We start from the raw sequence: 26,886 nt of genomic DNA, 5'->3' as shown, positions 1-26,886 counted from the left end.
TAGAAACAAGGCAGCATACTCTGCTTGTGGGCTTTCAGGGCTTTCAGGGCTTTCATCATGAGGCTACTTCCAAGTCTGTCTGTCTTTCTGTCTTTCTCTCTTTCTTTCTTTCTTTCTTTCTTTCTTTCTTTCTTTCTTTCTTTCTTTCTTTCTTTCTTTTTCTTTCTTTCTTTCCTTATTTCCTTCCTTCCTTCTTTCTTTCTTTTTCTTCCTTCCTTCCTTTCTTTTTTCTTTTTCTTTTTTTCTATTTCTGTATTTTTTTATATTTTTATTTAAAAATAATTGCCTTTTATTTTACAGTCCATCCAAAGTTGCCCTCCCCCCCTCTTCTTCTGCTCCCCACTCTTCCCCTTCCCATTCCCTATCCACTCCTCAGAGGAGATAAGGCCTTGCTTGGAGTCAACAAGGTCTGGTATTCCAACATGAGTCAGGACCAAGTTCCTCTCCCCCGTCAAGGCTGAGAAAGTTATCCCACTATAGGGAATGGGCTCCAAAAAGCCAGGTCATGAACCCAGCATGTGTCCTGGCAGGTCTGCCAGGGACTCCCCAACACATCAAGCCACATAACTTACCCACATTCAGAGGGTCTAGTTCAGTCCCGTGCAAGTTCCCCAGCTATCAGTTCCCCGAGCTCCCACTAACTCAGGTCAGGTTTCCCCGTCTTGCTCGAGATCCTAAGGTGCCAGACTGGAAGTGTTTCTTAATCATCGGACCTCTAAAGCCTCCTTTGTTAGATGCCCAGGATTAGACAATGGGTTCCCACATCTCCATCACCTCGTGTAATATGAGGACAAGGGGCAGAGAACGGGCAGAGTAGATGAGAGAGCTACGGACTGGAGGAGCAAGCAGTCCTGTCTGCATACATGTGGACTTCTTGACACTGAGAGCCCTCGTATTCTTTAATACTTCGCGTTCCTTATTTTGTCAGTGTTGTCTGTTTGGGATGGCTTTGCCTGTACTCCACACCGTCACTGATTTCACTATATAGCAGTGAGTTACCTTGAGCTTCGGATTCTGATCATCCAGCCTCCACCTCCGCTGTGGTAGGACTAGCAACGTGTACCACCATGCCCATTTTATTTCACACTAAGTGTCTAACCCAGGCCTCAGTGTTTGATAAGCAAGAATACAACATGTTGAGCCTCATCCACTGGCCCCATATCCAGCATATCTTTAAGAACAAAGACTCCTAAGTCTCAGAGTCATCTCTAGATTCTGAGGCATATGTTGAGGTAAACATTACATATCTAATACAAACTGCAAAAATGTACTGATTCAGCCGGGCTGTGGTGGCGCACGCCTTTAATCCCAGCAATCAGGAGGCAGAGGCAGGCGGAACTCTGAGTTCGAGACTAGCCTGGTCTACAAGAGCTAGCTCCCGGACAGGCTCTAAAGCTGCAGAGAAACCCTGTCTCGAAAAACCAAAAAAAAAAAAAAAAAAAAAAAGACTTGTGTTTAATGTGTTAACTGTGGATAACTGACCTTCTGAGCACAGGCAGCCATGACTGTCATAAAATCAGCAACCAGATAACAAACAGAGCCCCTGCCAGGCTTTTGACAACTCCGCTTGGTCGAGTTCTTTGAAGCCTGTTATGTGAGGGTGTGTTTTAGTACTGATTCTATTCAATTAATAAATCTTTGGAATCATTTCGCCATCGAAATTTTCATGCCCGATATTTTAGTATCAGTCTTGTGAGGAGATGAAGGTAAATTGTGACGTATTCGGTACCAGATAACCAGCTCCAGACTGACTGCTCTAAGTTAAGGAAAATGCACACATCATGAGGTCACACTGGATCCTTCTATGGTTCCTGGAAAACTATAGTAAACTTCTTAAAGAACAAGTTGCAAAGTAGATATCTGTTTCCTTGCTCTTTGTGACAGTGTTCTGAGCACAAAGGGATCACAAAACGTATTAACCCATGAAAGAATATTATCAATACTGATCCTTGGAGAATCAGAGCCTTAAATGATTAGGGAGAAAAATCATCAATACTTGGTCTTATTTTGCATATATTATAATGATCTCATGGTTCTAGAGTATTTTTATTTTCATATTTATTTGCTATTTATCAAATATATTATTTGATACATATATGCATGCAAATTAGACTCACCAAATATTATTATCTTCAGTCTTATATGTGACAAAAGAGGATCAAAATTATTTTCAGTCTAAGCTTGGTCATTTTGCAGGACTTTCTCTAATGCTGTCCTCAAAAACAATACTGTCCTTGAAAGTAGTGTTCTTCTTCTCAAAGATAAGTGCTCATATCTTTCTGAGATAACTATTATGATTATAATGCCCTACTTATGACACAGGATGCAGTCAAAGGAAATTCTTTGAGGATGTAAGTGGGGTTTTCCTTGGAGAGAGATCTGCAAGTAGCTCCTCTGCTCTTTTAAATATTATAGAGTAATTCTTTCTTTCTCTTTCTTTCTTTCTTTCTTTCTTTCTTTCTTTCTTTCTTTCTTTCTTTCTTTCTTTCCTCCTTCCCTTTTTCCCTCTCTCCTTCCCTCCCTTCCTTCCTTTCCTTCCTTTCCTCTCTTCCTTCCCTCCCTCCCTCTCTCTCTCTCTCATTTCAAAGAGTAGCTCATTTTCTTTCAAGCTGGACAGGTTAACAAACTCAGGGTGTCCAGCTTTCTTTGGTTTACAAACTCCACTGCTTCACTGGAGTGTCAATCAAAATCCCACAGCCATTCTTTGATACTTGGAGGTGGGGCTATATGCAAGCAGCAGTAATTTGACCAGGCACTTAGGGCAAAGAGGACCGGAGTTATCCGTGTAACACTGTAACCTTGCTACTGCATTTTGACAGCTCTTCTTGTGGCCTTGTACTCTATCCTCGGACTTCTAACTGGTAATTACTTGTGTGTAATAAGTAAAAATTACCTAGCTTAAAGATTTAATGATCAAAATTTATGCCTGCAAAACTGAAATCTTTTTGCTTTGCTGGATTATGGTCTTTGTTCTTGTACAGTTTAGAGTATAATTGGGTTTTTCTCTTGTCACAAAGGGGGGGAATAGTGGGAGTAGTATATGCATTCTGGCATCCTGATTAAACTTTTATTTAAGAAAAAAAAGGTTGATACTTGGTGAACTCTACTGTTTTTACGGTAATCTTGCCAGTGATATCTGTAACTAAGTGAGAAAGGATGATTCAGAAATACCTAAAATTATTTAAGTCATTTCATATATATGTATTTAAATAGAGGGACATTTTAATGGGGTTTAGGGGGCAAATTTATGCACAGCTCTCTATCACATATCTATCATCTAGGTGCCATCTACTATATATATATATAAAATCTATATTATATGTAACTTATTTGTATGTCTGTCTGCCTATTACCTATCCATTCATCTATCCTAAGAAGACAAATGTAGATGGCCCTTTCCTCTCTAAAGAAGGAAGAAATACTATAAATGAGGCTGTCGCCTGTTAAGATTTCACAGCAGAGTGGTTGTCTTTGGAATCTTTCAGAAAGAAGAACATATCCGTCCTTGCTTCTGGTGACCGACAATAATAAGCAGAGGTCACAGCGCTCTCTCTGCTGCCGACTTTCCTGGCATGGTGCAAGTCAACAGGTCATCTCTGTGAACTATTTGAGAGGTGATTTAGCAACTTTTTTTATCGTCTCAAGTTAAATATTTCATCACTGCAATGTAATTCACTTCACATAAGCTGCTTAAACATTGATGAAACAGTCAATAGTCTACATGAGTAATACTAAAATATCAAACTTAAGTTAAACATGTTTCTCCATTTGCAAATCACTACTACGATATTTTCCTGGTAATAATTAGCTGGCAATAGGAAGCATATGAAATCAAATCCAGTATTGGGATCAGGCAAAATTTCTGGCACAGTTTCTTTATTGGTCACATACCATCATTTGGCTAACTTAATTCTTTATATTATGACTTTCATTGTGATGCAATGCTCTATAGCAATATTTTCACAGCTTTATGGAGGTTATATTAAATGGTTGGCAATGTGGCCTAGGGAATTAGAATAGAGGGAAGCAGGAATAATTAGCCTCAGTGGGCACTGGGGGAATGTAGAACTGAATGTGTTTGTAGAATGGAGGAGAAAAAATACTGTGGCCTTTCAAATATCAAAGCTTTGCTTGCATCTAAATCTTTGAATATTTCCAGTGATAAGCATAGTTTGTTGTCCCTTAGGCAACTAATAACACTGCTTACATACTATAGACAATCTAGAAAATGATCAGTTTCTCGTATTATTGGGCAGATAAGTACTAATAATTTAACAAAATATATGGAACACAGTATCAAGCTCTTCAGAGACACTAATTTGCATAGCACTGTAAATATTCAAAGAATTCTCAGTGCAAATACTGTTTCATAAAATGCAAGACCATCCGAACAGGGGACCTGCGAGGATTGCTGTTCTACTGGATAATCAAGGAATCTTTCACTGAGTTTAGTAGCACAACAGTGATATTTGTTGTGCAGAGATGATGAAAGACCAGTGGAGTCCTAAGTATACGCAGTCTGTGGAGCCTTGGGTTGCTTAGGAACTCAGTGACTATGGGATTGCTATGGCAACCCAAGTTATCAGTGAATGCAACCTTAGCTGGCATTCTGCTAAATCTCCATATTTTGTAGGCAAGAATACTCAGATAATCCCTTCTATAAATCTCAGGATTTTCATTATTTATGCAATTAGAATAAATGGACTAAAATTTGAAAATAACTATAATAGATTATGCCTATATGAAATTGATTTTTAATCCTATGTTTGATTTCAAATTTATAGTGTCTCCTGTTTGTTACTTTATTGTCTTCTCTCTCTCCATATATATAAATACAGTTACAGTTTAGATAGGTAGGTAGATAGATAGATAGACAGACAATGATAAGATAGATGTAGATATAGGTAGATTGGGATATATATAGAGAACTAAGAATGGTGCATTAAAACTGAAAGAAAGTAAAGTTGGTGCAGTATATAATTAAGATGCTATATCAAGTGTTCTATAAATTTGACTCAATAGTTCTATTTAAATATTCTACATATATAGTATGACTTACTTGTTATTTTCATTTTACATTACTAACTCATTTGCAGACCATATATATATATGTGTGTGTGTGTGTGTGTGTGTGTGTGTGTGTGTATTTATGTATAATTTCTCCTTAAGACTTTACTTTAATAACAATGTAATATGCTATACTCAAAATCAAAATCATTTGCAGAGCACATTTTGGAGGTCACTGTAAAGGCACTAGGGAGACTGCTTCTCTTAGCTGAGTAGCTCCTCGGGGCAGTGTGTTTCAGTTTGTGTAGCCCCTCACGCCCGTGTCTTTAAGTGGCTAGCTCTGCTATCAGGTTCGAGGAGTAGCCTTGCTCTTATCCATATTTATGTCATACAGAAGCTGTGCTCTTCCTTGCGCCTCTTCCTATATGAATGCTGTGCTCCCCTTATCTCTGTAGTAACTCCAACCTTATATTTAGCACTATCAATAGCACAGGCAGAGGCAAAGGTTCTCCTGAGACCAGACACCACAGGCTCTATTTACCGTTCTTTTCTCCTGGGCATTATCATTTGTGCATTTTTGTTTTGATATTTAAGATCTCACCCGGTTAATATTTCTCTTGAGAGAAGCAGCATCAGTTTGACTCAGGTTTTTCAGAAAATGTCACAATTAACACATTCATTATTTTTATACCTATTTGGTATTCATGACTCCTCAAATAGCGTCTGTGAATTGCTGAGGGTATTAACTCAGTTAGATGGTTCCTCTGTGGATGGTAAAAAGCCACAACTCACAGGTGGAAACAAGCATAAACATAGAACTGTGGGCTGCTTTCCTGGAGTTAACTGTCCTTGAAAGCCTAACCCAGGGCTTTTGAAGATCCCAATAAACTTTCACTAAGCAGATCATACATTGCATAAGTACTTTACCTTTATATTAAAAATAGTTATCTAGTTGGGCAGTAGTGGCTCACACACTTAATCCAAGCACTTGGGAAGCAGAGGCAGGTAGATAACTGAATATGAGACCATCCTGGTCTACAGAGTGAGTTCTAGGACAGCCAGGGATACACCGAAAAAATCCTATCTTAAAAAACAAAAGAAAACAAACAAAACAAAAAAAATTCTTTTCTCATACAACTCATATGATATATCCTGATCACAGTTTTCCCTCCCTCTACTCTTCCTAGTTCCTCCCAAACTTCCCTCCCACTCCCTTGACAGTCTACATGGTTTGACGTCTGTACATGGTGAACAGTTCACAATGAAGTTCCAAGAGCTGATATAGTTGCCACCTTGGTCAAGCCATCAAAAGTTTCAAAAGAATGTGTGTTGGTCATGTTTGTTTCTTCCTGACATCTTATAACTCATTTTTACTCATTTTGAAGCCTTCTTTTCTACACCAGTTTTTGGTGAGTGTATTGAATATTCATACTTTCTATAACAAATACAAAATTCAACATCTTACTTTTAAGATTCCAATCAACAGTCTGTGGTGATGCTTCCCCTTCGCAGAGGAGTATTTGATAGCTAATATCTCATTGTTTTTCGAAAGAATCAAGATTATTTCAGAGCACTTGCCACTGTAAACGATTCCATCTATTCTTACAAGGTCATCCATCTGTATGCCAGTCTATATGGAGACAGAAGATTGGCTTGCAGAATCAGGACACAAAGGACTTGCATTAAGCCAAAACAAAGCAACGTGTATGCAACTTTTTAATGATATTCATTTAAGGCTCACACAGTTAATTGCTTTAACAAATTTTAGAAAATATCCTTAAATCAAGATATGATTATTAACACATAGACAGAATTTGCACACAGAATCATTTAAAATATTTAGGAAAACATGTCATTTCTTTGAGCATTGTAATTATATAACAAATATCTTATAGAATGGAATAATTCAAGTCCTGCATATAAATATTTCCTAATATAGAGTAATCATATGATATATATTGAACATATTCAGTTTTTGTTTAAGCAAACTATACCTGTAATTGGTTACATTGTATATTTAATGTCTAAAACTTTTTATTTGTATTTATTTTTATTGTGTGTTTAAGTCAAAAACTTTACAAGTATAAAGTTTTCAATTTCGTGTAAAATAACTGGAAAAAAGTATTTAGCACAATCATGCCCTTCTAAATGCATACCTTGACACTTAGGCTATTTGGTATCCATTCAATAAATCTTTGGATAAAATTATATTCTAATTACTGTTTTAAACTCTGGGATATATGATACAGATTAGAGGAGTAATTACCAGCGAATATGTTGAAGGGATTTGTCATATGTCTTTCTACCTTGATACTCATAAGTTGAACTTGGGGGTATACAATTTCTGTGGCAGCAACACTAATGTACTCTGAAAAAACCCACAAAATTTTGAAATATAGCAATGTGGGATCTTACTGTATATTGTTGCCTATAGATTGTGTATATTATAGAATTTATTATGTATACAAATATTTTTCTCTTTTTCTTCTGCTCTTAAAAAATAGAACTATTATTTCAAACAGACTTCTTGATGACACAAGAGGAATTAAGTGATTGTTTATAACTTAGTTGGTTTTTGTTTTAAGTATACGTGATCAGGCTAAGGAAGTTCTGTATGTTCTGTGCAAGCATTAAGACTGGGACTTCAGGTTCCCAGCACCCATACAAAAGCCAGAACAGTAATTCACATGTATAATCCCAGCACTAGAAATAAGAGATAGGCAGATCCTTGCAGCTTTCTGTCCAGCCAGACTGGCAGAAACCATGAGTTCAATGATCAATAAAAGACTTTCTCCCCCCAAAATGATGTGGAGAACAATTGGTGAGTACACACAGCATCAGCCTCTGGCTTACTACCACATAAAAGGCCATCTCATGCACACATGCATATATACACACGCTTATTTTTTTAAAAAAATGTTTTTGTTTTGTTTTGTTTGATTTTGTTTCTTTGTGTAGCTTGGGCTATTCTGGAATTCGCTCTATAGACCAGCCTGGCCTTGGAGACTGCCTGCCACTGCCTCCTAAAAGCTGTGATTAAAGGTGTGTGCCACCACTCCCCCCCAAAAGTAAATTTTTAATACTGATTCTCCATGCAGTGTCAAAGGTTATCTCTGTAAGATATCCAGCGGTATATGACTATTAGATCAAAGTTCTCATTATGGTATGAAAAATCTGATGATATTAATGTGGAAGAAATGTTATTATCTTTCTTTTATCTAGAAAAAATCTGAAATATTGAAGTCATTTTTAAAGGTCATAACTTACAGAACTGTGTTGGGTTCATCTGGTCAAATGTATTGATTTAACTTCATCTTTATGTATAAAAGCAAATCTCCAGAACACATTCATGCATTAGATCCTTCTAAAGTAGATTATACGCCATTATTACATTTTTATTTTATTTACATAGGATTAGATGAAATCTCAAGGTGCCATGTAGTCATGGAAAGTCATTTTATAAACAGAAAGAAAGGATTTTCATACCAATAATTTGCACCAAAATACATCAAAAGATATTACCGCAGCTTTTTTTTTTCACCCAAATGACATATCAGGTAAACCAGAGAATAACACAAATTTAATCCCGTGTTCAATTTTTAATTTTGATGTTGAATAGAGTGACATGTATGAGCTCAAGACAGGAAGCAGCAAAAGAAGCTGCAGTTTTGGCTCGAACATGTTTCACACTAATTTAGATGGGGTGAGCTGCCCCTGGAAGGCAGAGAGCAGTAAAACAGAAACATCTGTTAAGTGGATAAAATGAGCATGTCTATAAACGGAGTCAAGGACTACAGGAACTGACGGTTTCCTCTAACTTAAGAGCTTGTACTCATGTATGTGGACTTGTAATACATTGTTTTGGATGCACTCCCAAATTCACATATTTAGAAGCAGATGTCATGGGGAAAGAAAATTAAGTTCAAAACAAGATGTCAAATAGTCAAAAATAAACCAGGACAGCAAATGTACGGCAGCTAGGACAAAAAGATAAGAAGGACCTAAGACCATTCTGGAGGCTATCTATGAAATCTGTTTCCCGGTATGCTCGTCTTCATGGCTTTTATTTAGGTTAGCATAAAACGTGGCTATCATGTTTCTGGCTGATTTTTTTTTTTACTTCAAATCTTCTTACTCTCATCCTCTTCCCTTCAACTAGTGTTATTATAAAAAAATTTCCCCAAGGAGTTATTGAAAATGAGAGGAAAACATCCCCGCAATGATCTTGGATCACATCCAGAAATTATTTTTAGTTCTTAGAACACATGGAGGATCATGCTACAAGCCATATACATAGAGCTTGGAAAGACATTCGACATCCTTAACATATCCATTTTGAACACCAAAGCAATATATTACTAACGAAGACAGTATTCTAGAGCATCACAAAGTATATTTGGATTCCATGAGCTTCTTACCTTATACTTTTTACCCATGGACAGGAGGCATTAAACAATAGAATGGGGTTATTAGGTTTGGGTGCTAACTACAGCTACGAGACTGCAGGCTTCCAGAGCCAGAAAACAGGGCTGTGTCCTGAAAGTCTAGCATAAATTTTGTTTTCCTCAAGTAGTGCAAAAGTCGCAGAACTTGCACCCCAGGTAGACTCATTTGAAGGTAATAGTTCACAACTCATAAAATTCCAGAGCCTACTACTGGTTCCTTAAGTTATAGCCAGGAACAAAAAAGGAAAGTTTAATGCAGGAGTATGGAACACAATGGGATTTAATAGACATTGATATAAAATCAGGTACACGATATCTATACCTACCCCGAAGAGACAGAAAGATGTTTCTTTCTTTGTAACCCACAAGGTGAAATACCCAGATCACTGTCAGTGTTCAAAAACGGGACGCAAACATTAATGTTGCTGCCAGGAAGTCAGGGCTGAAACAAGCATGAGTGAGTTTGTGGGGCTTCCGTTATTCACAGCTTGGTAGGCATGATTTCAAAGGGAACATTTTCTCTTCTACTCTGCAAGGTTTGAAATTCTTTTCTCCAAGCAGGTCACTACATCCATTGCAAATACCACGCAGGCTAATTCTGAACTTAGAATCTATATGTCAGGTGCCTCATGTCCTGGTAGTCTGCCACCTCTCAGTCTTCTGGAGTCTAATATGAAACCAAGACGTGTAAATGATTCATAGCATTCCAAGAAAAACATTTTCTTCTGGAGGTTTTATAACATATGTGATAAGCATTCTATATATTTAAAATGTTATACAACAACATCATATCAATATAATATATAAGTCTATATTGTTTGCAAAGTATTTGATTATACTTTGTTGAAACTGAAAAAAAAACTCTTAGAGTATAAGATATTCCTATTTTTTATTTTAAATGTTTTATTTATTTTACATACTAGCCACAGTTCTCCCTCCCCTCCTCCTGTGTCCCCTCCCAACTCCCCACAACCTACCCTCCATCTACTATGAAAGAGTAAGAGCCTCCCATGGGGAATCAACAAAGCCTGGCAAATAAAGTTGAGGCAGGATTAAGCTCCCCACCCCTCCATCAAGGCTGAGGGACATTCTCAGGAATCCACAAGAATGACCCCAGCCAAGACCCTGTAAATAATGGAGAAAGTACCTTTAGTGTCCTTCTCCTATAATCCGATTGGTGAACACAAGAACTGTTATCACAAACCCCTCATCCAGTAGCTGGAAGCAGATACAGAGATCCACAGCTAAGCACCAGACCAAGCTCCAAGAGCCCAGCTGATGATATTCCCATTTTTAATGGGATGGATGACTAAAAATCCGAAGGACGCTGTTTATCTAAGATTTATTTACTTTGTGTGTTATGACCATTTTGCTCTTGCTGCTTTCTTGGTGTGTGTTGTACTGGGTGTGTACATGGTATGCATGGAGGATGATATCAGAGCTCTTGGAACGAGAGTTTGGGATGGTTGTGAACTACCATGTAGGTGCTTGGAAACAAACCTGGAGCCTCTGCAAGAGCAGCAAGTGCTCTTAACTGCTGAATCAACCCCCTAGTCCCCTAAGCATACTATCTAAAGATCTCCAGGGTTTGGTTTGAGAAGTACAAGTTTTTTAAAAGACATAAGTATTGCTATTTTCAAGAATCAATCTTCGAAAGCCAGTCTGGAGAAACGAGGCACTATTTCACTGGAGATTGCTTTCTACATAAAAGTACCTGAAACTTTCCTGTCACTCAGAGGTAAGGTTCGTGCCAGGTAGTTCTTTAAAAGTCAGGGAAGGAGGATCATATTTCTTCACTTGACAACAACAAGAAGCGTCAAAGACGTACTATTTTCTACGTGGTGAAATGTGAAATAAGCCATTGTTATGTCAGATCCTTCTTGGAATACATCTCCTTGGCTCTACAAGAAAAGCTAAAGTTTCCATCCAAGGTCTTGGGAACAGTCAGTGACTTTGCTTGTGTTCCTGTACATGCATTTAACTCCTTCAGAAACCGAATGCTGTTCTCTAGTCTTCAAACAGAAGACACAAATATCTATGTCATTTATGCATTCACAACACAGACTTTTCAGTCTCATTAAGAATATTTAGTAAATGGAACAAAGGCGCCAAGCCTGATGTTTAATCAGAAGAGCAGATTCTTCTGTGTGAATGCGTTAATCATGTGCTTCCATTCCATTACCGTTCAAACAGCACAAGAATTAAAATGTTATTTTAGAAGCACAACGTATATTATTTCGTACAGCCCAAAAGCCAGTGCAGAGGAAATCAATTTTTTACTAATGTATTTTTTATTAATTTCCTTTTTAACACCCCACTTTCAGGAACTCTGCTGTAGCCTGGGTCTGCTACAAAATCCCTCAGCAAAAACATTAGTTTGTCCTCAATTATAACAAATGCTTTGACTTTTTGTCATGTAGCCCTTCATGCTAACTAACTGAATGAAATCTTCCCTCCCTTCACTCATTGCATGCTTAATGTTCTGCTTAGCTGTTAATTGGGGCCGTGTCGTGCTGTTTCAACACATTGGGCTTTGAAATATTTGCTCTTCCTGCATATTTTTCTCTTTTCTCCTTATGGTCTTCCACGTAGAATATGAACGAAAATGGCATCCTGACAGATTAGGTTGAAATTAGCATTTCCTTCATTGTTTTAACCCATAACTTAAACAATGACTTTCCTTTCCCTCTCCAGAGAGAGTTAAACTGTTAGCAAACTGTTCACGTAAGAATTGAGTCTGCCAATACTTTTCTGTTTCATGAGATTTGCATATTGACCTAGCCATGCCCACATGAGAAGTTTCTCCAAATAGAGAGGTGTTATCTGTTCATTCTTTCTCGTTATGCACAGCTCCTCCTATGGCTTCTATTAAGCATGTAAGTAAGGTTATTTTGTGTTTTTAATGTGCTCTTTCACATTCTCTGTTGATTCATCTGGATCATGTGATGTAAGTCTACTGTGTGCTTTAATATTCCCTATTTGGTATTTGAAGGGATCCTAGGAATTTTTCTTTTGAAAGTAATATTAGTAATCTCATTTATGTCTTCAACATTTTATCAGAATACTACAACCCTACAACATATCAATGTTTGTTTATTAATAAAAAAGTGTTCAATATCAATGAAACAGTCTTTAGTGCTTCTATTAGGTAAATAAGTTAAGATTGAAACACAGTTAAAATTCTACATATAACATGCAACACATGTGCAAAATATGTCTTCATGAGTGATATTTATTGTAATATTAAGTAATAATTGATAATGGGTTTCCTTAGCATTGCTTTGTTAATTAATGTTTTGATATAATTTATAGGGTATTAAAATGCAGCTTTATCTTATATGAGTGTTAATTACTGCCTGTTCATTGTTTATCATCTGCATGCATAATTTTTTCCTCATATGATATCACTTTGGTTTTATTCAATTCCTAAATATATAATTAATAGGGCATATAAAACTAGGTATTAAGAACGTATTTATTATTTATTTTATGTAATGTATTATTATTGTATGTGATGGAGGTGGGGCTTGTGTGCCATGGCTCACGTGTGGATGTCAGAGGCAGATGTTGGCTTTCTGTTTCCAACTTCCACCATCATTTCCAGGTATTAAACTCATGTTCTTGGATTTGCATTGTAAACGTTTTCCCCTTAAGGCACCTAGCTGGCCTACTTATTCTTTCTTCTCCAGAAAATGGATTACTCTCTGTTTTGGCAAACATCACCGTGAAGACCTTAGAGTTTTCCTAAGAGTCTAGTCTGCGGTGGCAGGGTGGGCAACTGAAGGAATATAAATGAAGTAGATCAATGTCTAAAAGATAATAAATGCCTAATGTGACTACACTGTCACTTTATGACTCGCTTAATAGTAAGAATTTTTCTTACCTATACAGTCTACAATTATATTCCAATTTATACGGAGATGTTACTTTTCATTTGCTGAAGTGTCAGAGAAAAAACTTCAAATTCTATAAACAGTTGTCAACTATTCTGAACCACAAACAGCCTAGACTTTTATTTAAACATACATCATAATGTTATAGCCACCATAGGATTTTTCATTCAGCTTGAAGGTGTAGGTGTGTGGGATTCCTCTTCTACTGCCGAAAGATATCACTGACACAGTGACTACCTCTCGCTCGGTTTCAGATCCTATTCTGAATTAAGTGGGAGCCAGATATGAGTCATCTAGAAGTCTCTATAGAAGTCTTGTTTGTCATCTGTCACTCGTCTCTTAAGTCTGTCCCAACGTTTGTGTTACTCAACGTGTTGCACTTCCTCTTTTCACAACAGTTGCAGTGCATGAATCAGCCATCTAAAGCACTGACATGAAGGATTTTTAAAAATCCTTTACCCATAACTGCTGGGTAAAGCGCATTATTTTTGCAATTTTAAAGCAAAGAGAAGCATCGTAACCACTACACAACCTTTAAATGCAAACGAGAGGAAGTTAATGAATAAAACACTAAATTCTGTAGTTTAAAGAAATACTTTTTAAATAGATACCTTTTTAGTTAAACATTTTTTAAAAAAAATATGAAATGTCAAAAGCTTTTCTGCTTCTCTACCATCTATAGCTTTGGAGTTTCTTGACAAAACTGCAGAACAAAGCAGACAAAAGCAGGCCAAAGGATTGTTATTTGACACCTGATGCTGGCTCGAGTCCATTCGTATCTAGCAAGAAAAAGATGAAAACCATCTGAATGGTGTTCTCATAGCAATGAGACATTCCCAAGATGCCTTACGTCCATTGACTTTCCTATTCTGCCATGCATATCTGATTGTGTATTGCTGCAATGGCTATCTATAAGGCTACGTGTACTTCACATAGAACACATCAGCTACAAATGCTGTTAAATAATCATTAGGAATGAAAACCTCAGCCTGCTGAGATAGTTCAGCAAGCAAAGTGTTTGAGGAGCTGAGCCCCATAGCCAGAATCCATGTAAGAAGCCCAGGCCTGACCATTCTATTACCAGTGCTGGGGAGATGGAGACAGGCAGACAGCTGGGAATTTATGGCCCGCCATCCTAGCCTAGTCACCGAGTCCCTAATGCCAGTGAAAGGCCTTGTCTCAAGAAACAGCAAAAAATGGACAGCTCATAGGGCAATCATACCCAGAGCTGCCCTCTACCCTCCATATGCATTGAATATATGGATGCATACCTCTGTATGAATATGTTTTGCACATGCATGAGCACACATATATGTACATATCCTCTCCATAAATACACAGAACCCTCCTCCATATGCATTGAGTATATAGATACATACCTCTGTATGAATATGTTTTGCACATGCACGAGCACACATATATGTACATATCCTCTCCCTCCATAAATACACATACACAGACACTCAAAAACAACCCAAAATCTTTACTTTTAAATGGACATACATACTTTTAATGACTTATTGCTCAGCCTGTGTTTTCTTGACATTCATGTTGAGGATGTGATTCTTCTGTGTGCTTTTGGAGTCTCATTCAAGTTCCTTGGGCACTGTTGGCTGTGTTGACTATGCAGCTGAACATTCACCAGTGGCCTCTCAGAGTGTAAACTTCGTTCTTTAGCCTGTTCAATGGAGTCTGTGATACTGCTTTCCAGAGAGAGCCGGAAAATGACATTAAATTGCTGACTAAAACACAATCCAAGTGAATGTGGTGTTCATTTAGGCATCTATTTTCAGGAAATATGTTTTTCTGTTAGTGTTCACATTCTGTTAGTGTTCAATATTCTCTTTAAGACGGACCTTTTTTGCCTTTGTGTTAAAAAGCTGTTTCTAGACTGTCGTGTTGATATTTGTATGAATAAGAATTTAATTTGAGAAAAAGTATTTATATCAAAAAGAATGAAGTCCATAACAGATATTTATAAAATATACAATCTCAATCAAAATATTAATTAAGATATTCTTCATCCTCCCTTGTCATTTTATGCAATGGAGATAAAATGGTCACAGTTATAAGAGGATTGCCTATAGTTTCCTTTTCTGGAATCTCTAGTAACTCTTTTGAAATGAATAGGGTAATTAATTTATATTGAGAGTACACAAAATCATTTCATCTTTCTCCCCAAGTAAGTGGTCTGAAATCAAAGTGAAAATCGAATAAACCTGAAGTGTTTCAATGGCCTCTTGTTTAGAGTTAGATGAATGTATCGGTATAGTCGCCCTGCAAAACTCGGTCAAGCTTAAGGTGCACAAGGAGTCTGAGGTTTTTCTCCTATGATATTTCCCCCCAATGAACGAGACACGCCTACAGGAGACAGCAGGGGCAATCTAAAGCCAAGGACTGTCTAAAACCTGAGCCTGTCAACTAAACATATCCCTGCCTGTGCGTCCTAGGTTGCTTAATTTCAGGAGAGACTTGCAGACAGATTTCTAGCGACCTTGCCAGCTCGAGGCCAGAGTAACCTTCTGGAGGGGTTGCTTGTCTGATCCTGGAATCTTGTGAGAGTAGTTCTCATTTTGAGGGTCTTGCTTTTCCCAAAGGGCAAGGTCTTCTGTTTGGTTAGGCACCAATACTATTAGTTCCACCCAAGGTTACTGAGATACATATACCTTCTGCCCTGAGACACCATGCTCAGTAGTATTTAGATTTGAGTGGTTTTTGCTAGTTATATTTTGGATGAAGACATTTAGGTTTTATCTTGGTTTTGGGGTTTTGAGAATAATTTCACCATCCTCATAAATTTCAGCAAAATTAACAACAAAAAAATGATAAATAGTTCAGAACTTCCAGCTAGAACAATAGGCCATTTCCTTTTGTAAAATCTGTTTGTCATCCTTGTTGATTGACAGAGTTTCCGATTGTTTTCTAAATTATTAGTCTGAACGTACTTCAAGTTCCTGTTATGTAGTATAGAAAAGGACTCTCCTTTGCATTTTATGAACTCAGATTTGCAAGCTTAGTTGTAACAGGCCAGCGAGTTCCCTAATTTACTTTCTACTCTCTTTCAGCCCAACATCTGGAATAATGATTGCATTTGAAAACAAAGTATAGGAGGGGTGGCTCACTTAACCAGTTCCGTTTGGTTCTCTGGTTCTCTGACCTCTGACTTACTTGGGTGGGAGCATGGCCAAAAAGAAAGAAAAAGGAATATAGGTGATGGGTCTTCACCAGAAATAGACCCTTGTGAACTTAATAGCAGTGTGATGTTTGCCTTGCCTCTTTTTTTTTTTTTTCAATTCCGCTGGCAACAAACCACAAACTGGGCTCTGACATTGAGTTTTTTTAAAAGCTTGTTTCAACTCTCACACACATAAGTAATGAGGAATTCAGGCTAGGGGTTTTCTGCTGAGGACCTTTCCTTTTCACCAGTTGCTTTCTGAGATGATTGCAGCAATTGGTGGAGAGGTCCTTAGCCTTGCAAAGGTAAGTCAGATGTTTCTTTCCTTAACTTAAAAAAGAAATAAAAATGATAGAAAAATTTTTTATCTTTCAATTGATAAGAGATGACAGTATTTAAAAGGCAACTTTTATACCAAAGAAAGTGAGTCTCCGTAAAGTCAGTGCTATCTTCTAGACTTCATTTCAGAATGAATGTGCTGTTTACCAAGCTTCCTACATTTTTGTTTAATAGTATTAGAAGTATGTTCAGTGGCTAAAGACATTTGAATTTATGATTCTTGATATCATCTGTAATTGTCAACATTAATTTTTCAATATTTAAAAATATTTTAATCCAATTTGAGTTCTATTTAAAATTGTCTACTTAGATATGTTTCCTTTAAATGGTGACAAGGAGCATTCTTAGTGAGCATTGATAAGGTGAGATTGGTTTTTGCAAATGACTTGTTAATCTTATACCAACAGTGTGTCTTGTATGCAATTTGTTATCTGTTACTTTTCAGTGTTATCAGCTTGTTGTTGAATTTTCAATGCACAACTTTTAGGGAACTTGATTTCATTCTACATGATTAGGAGCAATACATGCATTAAATATTCATTTGCCAAGCACTTTTCTTTAATGAACAAGGATATTTTATTTGCTAAAAAGGACTGGGTTACTTCAAACAATGACCCAAAGTTTAATTAATGCATATGTATTAGTATATAATTTAATATTAAATGTAAAATTAAAAGGAAAATTAATGCCTTTAAAAATTCAAAAAAATTGTTTCAAATATTAGTAAATCATGTCCATAAATCATAATTTTGAGTTTAAAGAATAGATAAATCATTCTAGGTAAGTTGACTGTCTAATTAAATAACGTTACAAATAACTATAAATGGCATAAATTCTTTATAATTAATTTAAATTGTTTTTGAAAATGTAAGGGTTCCAGGACTTTTCAGTCCTTTGTGAGATGATTTTTAAGTAGGTATTGCCTTTTAAAAATGTAAGAAAACATTGTTATAAATATTGTTTTGTGAATAAGTAAGAACAAAATCTTCAAAAAGTTTTACAAGTTGGTTCTCCAGGAATTTTTAAGAGTCTATAAATGAAAAATAATGTAAAAAACACTTTCTACCAAGAAAATTATTAAAGCAGAACAATAAACTGAGTTCAGATTATCAGATAACAGGTTGGCCTGGGAAAAAATTAAATTTAACAATGGGAGTGCTGTTTGTACAGAGTGTACTAAGAACTTCGGAGTTCATTTTGAAAGTACTGGTTGTTTCTCTTATCTTTAATTAAGATTGTTGTTTTTTCAATTACTTTGAATAAATTTGTATTATTTGCCTATTTTGCTCTTGATTTCCTGAAGAAATCAATTATGTTACACTTTTTGTAATTTAATCCAAAATGTTATAGTTAGCTTACTAAAATTCCAAGTAATATGGTTTGAGGGAGTGACTAGTTCACATATTCATTTTATTGAAATTTGAAAATATTCATGTATTTTATATGATTATATTTAGTGGAATTTTCCAAATAATGCCATTGAGCAACATGAAGTAACAACTATTCCTGTATTATAGGTGCTTAAAATGATATTGCATAATACCCCAAACTCATTATGTGTAAAACGTGGGATTACCAATACCTTATCATGTTTGATTTTATTGAGCCCTTGCAATCTTGCTTAATCTACTACAACTCAGAGAAAACAGAATCAAAGCTAATTTATGAAAACCTAGAAATAAATATTTATTTCTTAATTTTGGATTTCAAAGCCTGAATATCATCTAACTATCGTAGAATTTAGGGTAGAGAAAGAACCACTAATAGCATTCCTACTTAGGGTTAAATTATTAAAATAATTTTACTCATGGCTTATATTCCAGTCTCACTTCATTTCTGTGTTAAAGCAGACAGAGCCTAGGTCATTGCTATGTCTCTCCATTGTCAAAAATTTAGGGACTCGGGTTATAGAAACTATAAAAATTGATTCCCAGGCTTAGGAAAAAGGTAATACTTTTGGATCATTGACTAGATAGCCTTTGGATTTGTTGCTCATTAAAGAGATCTTCCTGCTGTTAGGTTTAAGCCAATGTGTCTAAAGAAATCATTGGAAGATTATATTTCTCCCTTGTTCTGACTCTAAAAGACAGACTTACTTTGCAGGATTTGGGGTATTGTGTGCATAGTACAAACTCTTTATTTCTTACTAAAGATTATCACCAAGACAAGTTTTTATTGATATTTGCTAAGTTTAATTAAGTGGAATGATTTATTAACATTAAAAACACCTGTTTGTTTATGTTTGCTAAAATGTTTGCCTGCATATAATCTATTAAGCTGTAAATGGACATATGAGAAATACAAAAGATTCTAGTGACTTCAATGAGACAAGGTATTAGAGATCACCTTATCAAGAAGATATTTCTAAGTTTTGTGCAGAATCCTTGAGTTCAGCAGTGGTAGTTTAGAACCTCTGTGAGGCATAGCTGAAAGAAAGGCCATAGTTCTTACATTCTTCTACCATTTATTTCTTCTGTGAGCTTTTATTTTAATACCAAAATCATATGTGCAAATTAACCTGAGTGTTCTATTTCTACACAAAAGTTTAGCAAGTTGGCCTCAGGTCCTGTGTTTCAGCATGATCAAGTATTACCAGATAACTGAACTCCTTTGTATGGATTTAATTTGAGCGTATATGTTGTGTGTATAGAATCATGACTCACCAAAGGCCAGTAGACATGGTGGAAGGTAAATGTGTGAAAAGGGCATAATACATTTTGAAAACCCCGCTCTCACACTCATACTCAACCTGTTATTCACTAAATCTCCCCTCGTGGTATTGTCACATAAGGTTATCATGGGCAGGTGCTGCTCTTTTCTTGGGTAGAGAAGATTCTCCATGAAGAGAATGGCAGTTTTGGAAGTCTTGTGGCCTTGTTTCCTGTATTTGCAAGTGGAAGAAGCTTTACGTGTAGAATAGAAATTTTCATCTGTCAGTAGATGGTGAAAGCAATAAACCCCTGTGTCCCAGTCTGACGCTGAAACATTTTCACATTTCATTGTTCACATCTCAGAAAGTGCTACCTGTGGGCCATGCCTCTTCTGGGTGGAGTTTCCGAGGGAACCCAGCTTGAAGCACACATGGGAATAATTAGAGATTCTCAGGAGAATTTGCTCCACTGCTTAGCCTATTTGCCAGAGAGGCTGCTTATAGCTCATCCTACCTCAGGCTTTGCCCAGTCTCTCAGTTTCTACTTGCTTCCCCATCTACTGGAAAGGCGTTGTGCTTCAAAGTTCATGACAGAAGCACTCTGTCAATCTGACAACAGGAAGAGGAAAAAGAAGACCACTTCCCTTGCTTCTTTTAAAGACCTTGTAAATTATAAACTCCACTCACAAGTCCAGAAAGAGGAATCTGTATGTATTTCATACACCAGATAGGAGATAGAAGCTGATCCACCGTAGAATCAAGACAGGTATGTAACGAGTGACATTTTAGATCCTGCACCCTTTGCCCCTCTTCTTTGATAATAGTCCAGAGAATTCTCTGTTCCTAGTTATCCTTTGCCTTCTAAATTTCAGTACTTTAAGCCATAAATAACTTATTACAAATAATAATCTTCATTAAAGAATGGATTTTAGGAAAATTAATCTAAGATGTGAAATGAAATGGCTTATTGTAAAACATGAGCAGCTCTGCTATTGAGAAAATGTCATTTTATTAGACCCAAATTTTGTGTTCCTTTATAACTATATTTACAGAAAGTTGTTTAAAAAAAACCACTGCTTTTCTCTGAAGATAAATCTGGATGGTCAAACTGCTGGCTAGAATGTGCTAACTTGAGCATTTATGTCTTCAATCAATTAAACATTCTGTTTAATTTCATGAACTATTAAAAAAATATATGATTTCACAATGAATTCCTCATTACTCATATGTCAAGGAACTAAGTGAAAATTTGTGAGCTCAAGTAACATGTATGTTCCCTAACTTTAGGGAAAATTCAGAAACTGTATTGTGTCACAATGTAATGATAATGAATCAGTCATTAAAAATGTGAGCTGGTGGACAAGGTATTATCTTCCACTCTGTAAAATAGCAACACATAGTTGAAAGCATGTTTAATAAATAATTACATTGATATTTAACTATGATCCAACAAAATATATTCTTGATACTTTTGTTTCCTAAGAAATGTGATTCAACACCAGTGGGATGTGTGGACTGTCTCACTTCAGTTTGAAGCAGACAGAACTCAGACTGTACGCGAATCTTTCTATTGCCCAATATACTGATGCATGCATCCTAAGATTGATTTCTAGGTGTTACAGAGCAGTGTCGGGTACTTGGATTCTACAGTAGGTGCTGTATAGCTCCCCATCTCCTATAGAAACTCTTTCCTGTCGTGCATTAGGATAATTCAGTAAGGAAAAGAGATTCTGAAAATGCATCTTCACAACTGTATGAATAAGGGTACATATAGTTCAGAAGAACCAATATTGTGATTTCAAGGTCATTTTATGCTCTACTTGTCAGAATAGGAAATGTTTTTACTGAATAATTTCTAGTATTTGTTTACAAAAGCATGTATGCGTGAGTTTGTGTGTGTGTGTGTGTGTGTGTGTGTGTGTGTGTGTGTGTGTGTAAAGCTTGCAGGGTTCAATTCTCTCTTTTGGCCTTGTAGGTGCCAATGATTCACTTGTAAAACTTGGCATACAGTGTGCTTACACACGGAGCCTTCTCACTACCCCAATGAATATTTTAATGATGTTCATATGGGGCATTAAGTAACTTTCCAAAAGTAGTATCTATGTGTTTTTACTTAGATTTAATTTATATTTGCTAAACTTCTGTTGCTGTGCCCAAGTTGAGCCCTCCAGAGAGACCAATGGAATGCAGTCAAGTCCAGAATGCAAAAGCAAGGTTTATTCTTTCCAGCCAGGCTGGGAGCTCAGATACTACATATGACACTGCACAGCAGGGAGAGCTCCTGTTCCTCATTTGCCACTGACATATATAGGCATCAACCACAAGTCAGGTTTATTCAGAGTCAAAGGGGCTGGTTTTGCTAGATATAGGGGGTGGATTACTTCTGCACACCCTCTTTCCCTGTAAGCAGCTACTTTTGCTTTTGTGCATGTCCCCTGCCCTCCCCAGAGCAGTTATGTCTACTTCTGTCTGGACCACAAAGCTGGGTGCCGACAGGTGGCTAGCTGCTTGGAGCACTTCGTGGTTTACACTTTTGCAGAGGTTCATGCTTTCAGCTAGCTCTTGATGATTCAAAATTTCTTGAACCCAGGGCCTTAACTAAGTCCTGATCAAGCAAAGTTTCTTAAAATTTTCCATGCCCTTACACTGTAGCACACATATTACCTGTCCTGTGCTATGATCATGTGTCACCCTGTTAGAGGCACATGTTCTTAGAGAATTTTTCTTAAACATGTCTAAGAAGTGTTAAGCAGGCGCAGAGTTTATCAGGAGCAAAGGTCTCTGGGTTATCACCCTGCTACGCAATCCTACTTGTGAGACCTTTAGTCTCCCAGGTGACAACTGGAGAAGGACCAAACACGGGTGAAGGAGGACTTCTGCTACTTATATTGGAAACTACTGCTTTCGCTGTAGATCACATTTGAAATATTAGAAAAGTCAAGAGTGGCTGGATCTTTTCTTCACCGTCACCTGGAAGGAGGGTGAAAGATCAGGTTTTATTTCACCTCCAGGGTCTTATCTCTGCTGTGCCAGCTGGGTCGCTCTGCTGTGACTGCTGCCTCACGATAGGATTCTTGGTTTACAGCAGGTACTCCCCACAAGTTCTTTGGTTGGTTGAAATGCTGTGTTTCCGGAAAAGTCTCAGCTTTACAGGGATGTGTCAGGAGTGAGGCATGGATTATAGAGGGTGCAACGTTGTCAAGAAAGATTCTGTACCATTTATTCTCCTCCATCTTTGTGAAATATGAGGTGTTGTCAAAGTGTTCTCTGTGTGTCTTGGTTTTCTCTCGGTTCTATTGACATCTGTGTTCCTCTTGGCCATGGATGTGAAACAACAGGTGTTATGATGACAAATCCACAGTAGACCGCGCGCTAAGGAAGGCAAAAGACCGTCATACATCTGTCACTGAAACCCAGCTTCCTCCTCAAATATTGATTTAAAAGTGACACAGCTTTAATAATTTTGTTGCAGCAGGATCCAGTGATTCAGTAAAATGTTTTCTTCCAATGTTGCATGATAAGCACACAAAACATGGTATCTCAAATTTAACTGACTACATGATGTACATATTAACAATAGTACCTTATTTAAAAGAATTGACAAGGATCCCTACATAGGAAAAAAATGAATGGTACTACAATTGGTTATGTAAAAACTCTTTAAGAATAACAAAAGGAAAGCCTAATGCTAAATCTATACACAAATAAAATATGTGTGTACTCATCAAGTTCATTAACCTATATTCTATAAAATGTCATTAGTGATTAAATTATAAGCCATATATACTTTTAAAAGTTTATTGAATATTTTAATAAACTTAAATGCCAGAAAAGTGGAATTTTCTTTAACACGTAGAACTACATTGAAAAATATAGTAGTACTAATTTTTTGATAATGTGTTGTTCCTCTGCTTTCTCATTTTGACAGGTAGCTTACAAATGATCTGAAGTTTGATTCTTTCTGAGCCCCACCAGCCTATTTCTTGCAAATAGCTATTGCTGTTTGTTCATGAATAAGGTATGTTCTCCTTGCCTTGATGCTTTGGCAGACAGGGAATATCAGGCCAGCCACATTTGGTTTTCAGGATGATTCCTATCTGAATATTTACAGTTCTGTTTGGGTGCAGAATATAGATAGGCAAGGGAGAGGATAAAGGTGCACACTGTGGTACAGTGGTAGGGAGCTGGAGAACGAGAACAAGTACACACGGTTCTGCTTAGATAAGATAATAATATGTTAATCACCCAGGGAGGAAATTTCAAAACAGAAGAATTAGAAAGGAGGAAAAAGCAGTCTGTTTGATATTCTCTGCCTCTAGTGGGATTTTAGGAGCAAGAGGGGGGGAGAAGGACATAGAAAACCAGCTTGGTGAGCCAAGCAAAAAGTATTTGTTTCTCGTTAATGGGCAGAATTATTTGTTATGGTGGCATGCTTCTTTGTACTTTGATCTTTTTATGCTGTTACTTAAGCTCCTGCTTTATCACATTGTTCTAATGGCAGAATCAGGACACGCAGAAAACACAGTAATCATACCTGGTCCTTGGTGAGGAACAAGTGCTCCACAGCGATTCTTCACCTGCACGAGGAAAATGGGCTGCAATCGGAACTGTGGGCTCATCACCGGAGCTGTCATTGGTGCAGTCCTGGCTGTGTTTGGGGGCATTCTCATGCCAGTAGGAGACATGCTCATTGAGAAGACCATCAAAAAGGTACTGGCGACCAACAAAACCTGCTGGGTGTTTGCTTGTTCTGTCATGTCTCTGTGAATGTTGCTCTGACTGGATGCTGGTTTTGTGTTACCTGGCCATTTTGTGCATTGGGTAGGAAGGTGATGAGACTTACTAGAGCCCCACATGATGAAGTATGTCTTGTGAAACATCACAACAGAATGAAAATTAACCTGCAGATACTCTTATGAGTATAGTGTAAACTGAACATGAATGTATTTCTAAGTTTAAGTATAGAAAATTTTGATAAAACTTCAGGTAACAGTCATATGGTTTAGTAGAAATGATTATCTTAATGTTTGGAGAGTACACTGGCATGCTTTTGAAGAGAAATGGTGTATTTTTAAGGATATTTTTTTATAATAGAAGTTGCATTTTCATTAACAATGAGAAAATGTATACATCTATGTGGGTGTACATGTTAAAAAGTGTTTATTATTGAGTTAGGACCTCTGGGAAACTCCTCTTTTGAATAGGGATAATAGTCATTACTAATACATAGAATGAACGTGTACTCACCTGAGGATCTGGTTCTCTCGAAAGTTCAGGGAACATGTTATATAAGGCACATCTTGTCATCCATTAATAAGTTGGAGTTTTAGCTCGGATTGGAATGATTTAAGAAGATGGATACGCTCATTGTCATCTCTCACCCTAGTTCGCTTTAATTAGGTTCACATTCAAAGGAAGTTTAATGAATTGAAGATTTCCCATATATCATGTGGGGAAGCCCATTTACTGTCATCCTGCAGGATAGTTGGAAATTCAAGTGGCGTCAGCAGTTTGGAAATAGAGATCACAAATGAAATAAAGCTCTCTACATCATAGTGAAAGGTGGGGAAAGGACGGTTGCACCTGTTCTGCCCAGAGGCACCCATGTTCAGTTGAGAAACTGTCAACTAATGGTGGCCAAGAGCCATAGCCAGGAGCCTTGACCTCAGTTCCTGGACTGGTTTGATCCTAGCAACCTAGATAGACAATAACTGTACTACAGCAAGGAGAGTCAGACATATTATTATTTATTTCCACTGGAATCTCCATTATTACCAAGACCTTTAGTCGCTCATCCATTCTTTAATTTTTGGCACTGTGGCAATCCTTGAGTTATAAGCAAGTTTTATGTCTATTCATAGGAGCGTTGGCTTACTGGAATTAACGTAAAAACGAACTTCAATTATAGTTATCCACAAACAGATGTTACTACTTTGGGATTTTCCTATCTTTTCATTACAAATGCTAAATCTGTAAGGTGAAAGATTCTCTCTCACTGAGTTCCTTTACTGCCACCTCACTATGCAGAGTGTTGAAAGAATTCCTACACACACACACACACACACACACACACACACACTATGTTGCTTGATAACTAATTAATGATCATCTCTTCTTAACATTTCTCCAGCTGTTTACATTTAATAAAGTGTAAGCTATAGTTTGCAATACAAGTATTGAAATATGCATGCTATGTCCAGATTATACGTAATTTTTTGATTGAAACATAGCCCCTTCAATGGCCTCTCCAGTTTTGCTTGGTAGCATTATTGATGTAGAATTACAAAGAAGGGTGTGGGTGGGAGAGGGGACGGAACTGCCACTGCTCTGGCCCTTTCTAATTGTCCCTTGTGGTTTCCACCTGGATCATGGCAGCGCATTACCTGTGTCAACACACAGACCGGAACTTCCTTTTGAACAAAAAGTCACAATCTCCCAGGAAACAGCATTATAGACTAACATAGACATTGGCTGAATAGTTAATCTTTTCTTTATGTAGCACAATTAAATCACATAACCTTTCTTGAGTGATACATGAAGGCTAACACTATTTTGTATTAAATCTTTAATAATTTTCTCAGAGATCACAAAGAAAACTTATAAAAGAGAGTTTTATTTCATTTATAGAATGAATAATTGAGAGCAGGCAAAAAAAGTTTTTCTCAACAAGTATAAGAAATATCTAAGAAAATGTGTGTCGTGTGAAAGAAAACGGACAAAGCTTTGAAAATATAGGGCTAAATTACGTATAATATGAAAAATAAATATTATGTGGGAAGAAAAATAAATTATTCATGCAGATTGAAGAAGACACAATGGAATTTTATTTGATTTTGAAGAAGTATTTAATTTGAAAAGCCCGTAGAAGATTGTGTTACAAATTTCAAAAGGACTGATTAACAGCAAGGGAAAGCTGTGGGATGCGGCTGAATGCACTTAAGAAGGAACAGCTCAAGGTCTCTGTGAAAGGCAAGCGAGGAAGGCTGGAAAATCAGGTAGTGGACGGCTCCAGGAGACAGTGCCTTCAGACACAATAGGCACAGGCACAGAGACTGGGAGCATCAGAAGACCTGCAAACGCTCAAAATAGACAAAACCGCAGCCCAGAGAAGTGGGAATGGACACAAAGTCCCACCCCTTACCCAAAAGCTATTTACAATTGATTTCTTCTGGGGAAGAAAATAAAAATCACTCTTCTCCAATGGAGTTCACCGAGTATTTAAACTACACAACAGGATAGGTTCCATGCCAACAAGTAGTTGGCCAAGACAAAATGGACTAGTGTTTCATGGTGCACTTTTTGCTTGGTTTGGTTTGGTTTAGGTTTTCTGCTTGGTTTGTCTTATTGTTTTTATTTTGTTTCTTTGTTTCAATTTTC

The 26,886-nt window shown here is 37.0% G+C and overlaps 1 protein-coding gene across 5 annotated transcripts in view; it reads left to right on the top strand.

The window, feature by feature from the left end:
- The first annotated feature begins 2,723 nt into the window (after nt 1–2,723).
- Cd36 (CD36 molecule) overlaps nt 2,724–26,886 on the top strand; it is a 48,983-nt gene continuing 24,820 nt past the window's right edge. Inside the window, exons 1-5 of one of the 5 annotated variants that reach the window (XM_038315516.1) lie at nt 2,724–2,861; nt 3,486–3,614; nt 6,195–6,416; nt 23,438–23,527; nt 24,011–24,219. In XM_038315516.1, the coding sequence (XP_038171444.1) occupies nt 24,100–24,219 (120 nt within the window). In that variant the 5' untranslated portion in view covers nt 2,724–2,861; nt 3,486–3,614; nt 6,195–6,416; nt 23,438–23,527; nt 24,011–24,099. Of the gene's footprint in view, nt 2,862–3,485; nt 3,615–6,194; nt 6,417–16,716; nt 16,826–22,380; nt 22,598–23,437; nt 23,528–24,010; nt 24,220–26,886 lie in introns of those variants that run through there. The other 4 variants (XM_038315515.1, XM_038315517.1, XM_038315518.1 and 1 more) reach the window with 4 other exon arrangements.

This window comes from Arvicola amphibius, chromosome 18 (genome assembly GCF_903992535.2).
Source record: "Arvicola amphibius chromosome 18, mArvAmp1.2, whole genome shotgun sequence".
NCBI lineage: Eukaryota > Metazoa > Chordata > Mammalia > Rodentia > Cricetidae > Arvicola > Arvicola amphibius.
This window is presented reverse-complemented; position numbering and strand designations above follow the sequence as displayed.